We start from the raw sequence: 7,042 nt of genomic DNA on the forward strand, positions 1-7,042 counted from the left end.
AATGTGGGTTGTTTTGGGCATGACTGACTCCATGGAGGTCGCCTTTCAGGCCCTTGGGTTGGCCTAGAGTCATGGATGACAACTGAGAGTCAACTTTTACAACTATGTGTGATCCTATGAAATCAATCGTCATACCTCAGGGACTCTTCTGAAATATAAATTAAAAAAAAGTGTAGAAATTGAAGGTCCTCAGAAAAACTATGAGGCAATTAAATTATAGAAATTATTGAAGAAAAACATTTAAAAAAACTATTAAAAACATTTTATAAGTGAAGTAACTAAATTTATAACTTACTAAAAATTTGGTGTGTTAATTTAAAAAGGAAATGGCAGTTGAGTAATTAAGCGGAAAAAGAAGGGTGAAAGAAAAGAGCGAAAGTCCACGTTGGGGAGAGTGGGGAACACGCGTGGGATTGGATATTTGGAGTTCGAAAATATCTGGCGTTCAAGGGCGAATTAGAAATCGCCACGTCACCAAGAAAATCGTTGTCATAGAAGATATTTTTTTCGGGAAGAGGATTCTTTCTAGTATGCCTTGTGGTCCCCATCGTCAGCCGATCGACATGCGATGCTCATGCCCATGCATCCACCCATTGAAAAATTATTTATAATAAATAATAATAATAATAAATATTATTATTATTTGATCTTGACACACAAGTCCCCCTCCCCCATTTATCCCATCAATTTCATAATTACCACTTCAACGACTCCTTTTACCTTAACAATTCTAGGTTAAAAAAGACTTATCGATGAACTTTCCCGAGTCCAATGAAAATTTAAAGACTATAGGACCCATATGCCTGATAAATCAAGTTCGACCCAAAGACGAGAATAGGCACAAATGATAAGAAATTGGTCCCATACGGGATGCCTAAAAACTCGACATTGTCAACTCTTAAAGAGTAGGCATGAGGTTATATATGTTTTTCTAAGTACTCAGCTGCTTCCTAATTTATTGCTAATAAAAGTGAACAAGTAGGTCTAGTTCATAGAATTTTTAAATTTATATCTAAATGATTTATGAATTTTAAAATTTGTTCCAAAATTACTCGTCCATATGAAATATGAATGCTCGCCAAATTTGGTGTTAATCGGACACTAGACGGATGATGCACGACACGGTATGACCGTTCACCAAAATTATGTCTATGCCTCAAAGATTGAAAATGGCTCAAAATGTACTATAGGGATATCATGATGTTAGCTCTCCACCACCCCTGGGCCCTATGAGCTACCCTATGGCACATACGTGTGTCACAGTGTGGGCGAGCGTACCGAGACGAGTGTCTCGGGCGACTTCTTTTGAAATAAGTTTTTCAAGTATAGTACCGAGTGGCACCGATGTGCCGATATTGCGCCCCAGCCCGTGTATTGGAGGTTGCTACATACACCTGCTATCCGACACGGTATCCGTAAATGACACGACATGGGCATGGGAGGGCCAATGCCTCGATAGAACCCAGATGAATGGATGTTCGGGAAGTCCCGATGAGATGAGCGACACGCGGGCCCATTCTCGATGGCATGACCGAACGAGTTGTGATGGCCGACGACATCCCGAGACTCGAAATGACGCCAAGACATATGAACTATGTCGATGGGGATCAAGATGACAAGATGAGATGCGACGTTGCATTGAGAGACTTTGGCCCCGAGCAGAGGTAAGGTTGAGCCGAATGACTTGGCCTAGTGTAAAGGAAAGTCGGATGTGTCGCAGACGATTGAAATGCACGCACAATCCTAACAAAATGATAAAATTGAAACCTGCCGAGAGGATTTGATAAGATTGAAGGTAAGAAAATTGAAGTAATGAAATGATATTCAATTAATTAACAGAATGATAGGTTGTAAGAACGAATGGTATGATATTAAGCTATGTAGGGAAGTTGAATGATTCCCAAGTGATACCCCTCTGAATGTATTCGATATTTGAGGGATCAAATGGGCCCTTGATTCTATCAATGGATTGAATCGTTGCTCTTGCTGGAAGAACACTTCTGGATGGATCAGATGAAGTCGCATAGCTCAAGCATGACGAGAATCCCTGTCCAATTTTACATCTCATTCTCAATTAAAATTTTTAATCTAACCTAAACCCTAAATTTAAAGAAACGAAGAAAAACCTTGAAGACGAGAACTTCAACGAGGTCGCCATCGAGCGCCGCGTGAACGATCAGCGCCTCGCCGGCAGCGCCCCGAGTGTAGGATTCCAGCAGCGCAATCTGTTCATTGTGGCCATACTCTTCATCTTCATCTTCTTCATCATCGTATCGGACTCTCCGCCGAGCAGCGCAATCGTAAGGGCGTTGGCGGCGGCGGCGAGCTCTGAAATTTAGAGAACCGTGGATTGTGAAAGAGAAAGAGAAAGAGATTTTGGTTGGAGTAGTGTTTAGGTCGCCGGAAAGTGGCCGGAGAACGGTGGGGAGAGAATCGGAGTGCAGGATTGGGGATGTTTGGAGGTGGTTCGCCATTTTGAAAGAAATGCGATGAGGGAGGAATTTCGACCTTTCGAGATAAGGTCAAGCTATCCGCCCTTTATTTTCCCTTTATTTTTTTTTTTTTTGTAAAATTAAATTATAAATTTAGCCCAAAACTTTACTATATAATAATTAGATAATTTGATATGAAATATTATATTGTATTATAAGGTTAGGTTAATTAATTCCATGTTAAGTTAGCTCTTACATTTATATTTCTTACCTAACCATTAACTCTTACATTTATATTTCTTACCTAACCATTAAAGTAATTGTAGGTATAAATTATAATATATGCATGTGGTCATAAGCAAATATTATTTTCACTATATAATAATAAATCACTTTTTTTTGCTTTATTTTCAAAAAAAAAAAAAAATTAAATACTTATTAAATAAATACATAAATAAAATTGAAGAAAATTTCTCAAAGTATATTGTAAAAATAAAAATAAATTATAATATTCTCAATATCTACCAAAATTGGAGCCATAAATACAATAATAAATACTGAAGTCTTGATCTATCAGATAAGTACAATTATTACTGATATTATCTAATAAATTAAAAAAAAAATCAATTTTAAAACCAAAAAAGTCTAGGTTTGAAATTGATAGTTCTATAATTTCAAATAGGAAATCTTGATATTAAGATCGTGGGGCTCGTTTATAATTATTACATGTGATTCTTTTTGAGTTGTTCGTAATTATAGTTCGGTCAAAAATCTGTTTTATATCTTGTAGCTTCAGTATCAATGATTCTCTAATAATTTTTTTTTTAATGATTCAAGTCCCGAGGCCAATAAGAGGGTGAGATCCCAAATTTTACGTCTCGAAATAATGGAACTACTTATTCTCTAATAGCATATTTAAATTTTATGAAAATATATAATGTTACAATTATCGTCCTTCTCAGCTATTTTTTGTTTTAAAAAAAATAGATTTATTTAACGATTTGACTTTAACTCATCACAATATTGAAAATAATTTTTGATGTAAAATTTTAGAGAACATTAATATAATATTTGAAATTATAAATTAAAATGAAATAAATATAAAACAAATAATAAATGCACATTTTAATTCATTTAATTAGTAAAGAAGAAAATATGTATTGACAATTGCTAAATGTCTTAGTTTACACGGCATTTAACATGTATGAGATTAATAAATATTTTCATTATCTATATATATATATATATATATATAAATCACTGATATAAATACTAAATTAAATACTTTTATTTTATTTTATTAATATAGTTATATTCTAAAAAATATTTATAGACATTTTGAATAATTCAACATTATTTTTAGACATTTTTTTTTTTTTGTAAAAAATGAATTTCAATTTTCCAATTTCTTCCATTTTAAAATATCAAAATAAAATAAAATAAAATAAAATAAAATAAAATAAAATAAAATAAAATAAAAATAAAATAAAATAAAATAAAATAATTTTCTGTTATTCTCTCTATATATATTATTCACACAGTTGCAAAAAGAGAACAGTAAATGAGAATCTTGGAGAAGAAAAAATGGCGATGGAGATGACTTTCGTAGACTCATAGTGACTACTGGTTTGCAAGTTTCTTCAACATTGAATTGCGTGAAAGGCACCCTCAAATCCATTTCCGAATATTTCGCAGCAAAATTCCAAACGGTTCATATCCATTCACTTCTGGCTCCACCATTAAATTCCATTTCATCCCTCCTAATTTCTTCTCTGATCTCCCTTTTTCTCTTTTTCCCTTTCCCGTTTCTTTGATTCTACTGTTTTAAATCCCTCTCAGATTTCTGATTTTGAAACCGATCGTACTAGTTTGGTGAAATTTTGGTTTCAGATTTTGATTTTAAGTTCGTTGTTTCTACTGTAGTTGAGGCCGATTACGGTGATTATCTTTGTGTTAGTTTTGGAAAATGGAGAATAGTCAGCGGATTTTGCAGATGAGGAGAGTAGTCGAGAAAAATGGGGTTTCCACGGAAGTAAGGGTTTCTGTGGGCTTGTTTCTTTTTGAGATTGGAATTTTTTGTTTGTTTATGTAATCTTTGTTTTGCAGAAGTATGGAGACCTGACGATGATGAGGTTTTTGATCGCGAGGTCGATGGATGTTGAGAAAGCAGCGAAGATGTTTGTACAATGGCAGAAATGGAGGGATACGATGGTTCCGAATGGGCGAATTGATGAATCTGAGATTGAAGATGAACTGGAAGCTAGGAAAATTTATTTGCAGGGTTTGTCACAGAATGGGCATTCTGTGATGATCGTTAAAGGGAGCAAGCATTTTCCTGCGAAGGATCAAGTTCAGTTCAAGAGTGAGTTCTCTCAACTCGGATTTTCAGTTTAATTGGAGTTTGTTTTGGGATCTGTTTTGAAATTGTTAGCCCGCCCTTTGAAATTAGTTTTATATTGATTCCATGAGGGTTGACCAGTTCCACTTCTTCACCATGATTGATTGATCTGTTCATTAATTAATATCTTAAAGAATAGATTGAATTGTACCATTCTACATCTTCGTTATAGATTGTTTTCTAAGATGGTTTTCATGAAAAATATTGGGAAAAGGCAAAATTAACGTTAGATGAAAATTGGATGATCAGAACGAAAATTTGGATCGTTACACCGTTCTAGGTCACCACCAGACCGTCCTATGTCTCATTCATGTTTGACATTCTATAAGATTTCCACTTCATATGTTATTATGAAGGACCAATTTTTCAATAAAATAAAATTGTTATTCCTCATCACATCACAAGATTGAGATTATGACTATGTGCAGAAATGAAATTAATCTCAAGTTTCAGAACACTTTCGGATTTTTTTTTTCTATCTTCAAAATTGAATTCCAGACGGCTCATCAAATTTTAGGCTAAAAGATCATGTGAATGTGGACCATACATGCCCCATTTGTGTGGGCACTTCCAGCTCTCTGTGTCAGTATGATTAAATATTGTAAGGTTACATTGCCTTCTTGAGCTTTTTTCTCTCCAACAGCGCAGGATTATGCATTTAAATGGAAAATGAGTTAAAGGCATCAAGTAATTGATATTATCTGATTCACTTGTTTTCATCTCTTATCTTTATGCAGAGTATGTGGTTTATGCCTTGGACAAGACAATTTCAAGGTGCCACTCAATCTGTACTAACTTCATGTGTGCAGAACTCTTGCAAATTATCTCTCTTTGTACTCACCATTTTCAACCATGTTAAACAAATTTCATATGCTTTCTTTGTCACTCTTGTGAACACTATGATTCCATATTGCTCAAACAATTGTATCTTGGCAAGTTCAAGTGATAGCGTGTTTAGTATTTCTGGTGTCTGTTACAGTGCTTTCCAAGGAAGAGAAATCGGGAATGAGAAGCTGATTGGCATTCTTGATTTGCAGCAGATTTCGTACAAGAACATCGACCCCCGTGGATTGATCACAGGCTTTCAGTTTTTGCAGGTAAACTATTGATTTAAAAATACTTTTGATTCCTAAACTTTCACGAAAGTAACAATTTAGTTCATGACCTCTTTTTTGTTACCTTCTTGTAACATAACCATTGCACGTTTTGATTCTTTTGGCTTCTCTAATGCAGGCCTATTATCCTGAACGTCTGGCAAAGTGCTACATCTTAAATATGCCACGGTTTTTTATCAGCGTGTGGAGGATGGTTTCTCGGTTCCTTGAGAAGGTGACACTCGAAAAGGTATGTGATCTCTATAACAACATTCCAGAAAAATTGACAAATGACTCGCTGCATCTGCCTTCAAATACTTGTTCCATACGTGATGATAATTAACAGCTGAAACAATGTGTTTAAAGTCGGGGACTAACACTAACCATTCTTTTAGTTAAACAACTATGAGGTGAGGAATTGAACGAGATGATAATTAGTATCTTATCTACTAGTTTTATCTACTCTGCTGTGCTTGGATTGGATTGACAGGCTTTTGAATAAACAGTGATTTAATATTAAGTGAGAGCATTAAGCTCTAAGTTCAAATCCCCACAGCTTTATTTCCTCCCTTCTGAATCAAATTAACATTGAAAATCACAAACAAAAGAGGGTTCGTAGAACATGTTAAATGGAGAATAAAGATAGAAAGTTGTTCTAATCTTTTCAATGTTAGTGATCATTGTGAGTATTGTATATGAACGTTAACTGCATGGTGCTAGAATCATTGTTATAAGAAGAAGCATGATTAATATTTATGGCGACATTTTGAATGTAATTGAATGAAACTAATGACTTCAGATTGTGATTGTGAGCAACGAAGAAGAAAGGAAAAGTATGATAGAGGAAATTGGAGAAGAAGTACTGCCGGCTGAGTATGGTGGAAAGGGAAAGCTTATTGCTCTTCAAGATGCTGTCCTTCCTCACTTGGATGGTTGATGATAGGCAATTGATTTCTATTGTATTATTTCTCTCTCAAAAGCTCATTATATATAAGATATATAATGTTATTTAGCTTCAATGGAATTGTTGTGTAAGCTAATTCAGTACCTAAAGCTAGCATAGCTTTTGGTAAAATTTACATGAAATTCAAAAAAAAAAAAAAAAAAAAAAAAAAAAA

At 34.4% G+C, this 7,042-nt stretch overlaps 2 protein-coding genes across 5 annotated transcripts; one reads left to right on the forward strand and one right to left on the reverse strand.

Annotated features, from left to right (window-relative positions):
• Window positions 1-1,250: 1,250 nt before the first annotated feature.
• Window positions 1,251-2,528, reverse strand: LOC111808712. The gene is made up of 3 exons (XM_023694860.1): window positions 2,127-2,528; window positions 1,912-2,047; window positions 1,251-1,767 (listed from the first exon to the last, which is right to left on the reverse strand). The coding sequence occupies exons 1-3, from the start codon at window positions 2,472-2,474 to the stop codon at window positions 1,385-1,387; spliced, it is 867 nt and encodes a 288-aa protein (XP_023550628.1). The 5' UTR covers window positions 2,475-2,528; the 3' UTR covers window positions 1,251-1,384.
• A 1,454-nt stretch (window positions 2,529-3,982) lies between these two features.
• LOC111778326 (SEC14 cytosolic factor) lies at window positions 3,983-6,977 on the forward strand. 4 transcript variants are annotated; one of them, XM_023658080.1, is made up of 7 exons: window positions 3,983-4,141; window positions 4,356-4,464; window positions 4,539-4,794; window positions 5,568-5,604; window positions 5,810-5,927; window positions 6,064-6,174; window positions 6,724-6,977. In XM_023658080.1, exons 2-7 carry the CDS (start codon window positions 4,399-4,401, stop codon window positions 6,859-6,861), a joined length of 726 nt encoding a protein of 241 aa, XP_023513848.1. In that variant the 5' UTR covers window positions 3,983-4,141; window positions 4,356-4,398; the 3' UTR covers window positions 6,862-6,977. The 4 variants fall into 4 exon arrangements, with proteins under 4 accessions (XP_023513848.1, XP_023513865.1, XP_023513874.1 ...); XM_023658097.1 differs by having other exon boundaries at window positions 3,992-4,094; XM_023658106.1 differs by lacking the exon at window positions 4,356-4,464 and having other exon boundaries at window positions 3,997-4,094.
• The last annotated feature ends 65 nt before the right edge of the window (window positions 6,978-7,042 follow it).

This window comes from Cucurbita pepo, chromosome LG01, assembly GCF_002806865.2.
Source record: "Cucurbita pepo subsp. pepo cultivar mu-cu-16 chromosome LG01, ASM280686v2, whole genome shotgun sequence".
Taxonomy (NCBI): Eukaryota; Viridiplantae; Streptophyta; class Magnoliopsida; order Cucurbitales; family Cucurbitaceae; genus Cucurbita; species Cucurbita pepo.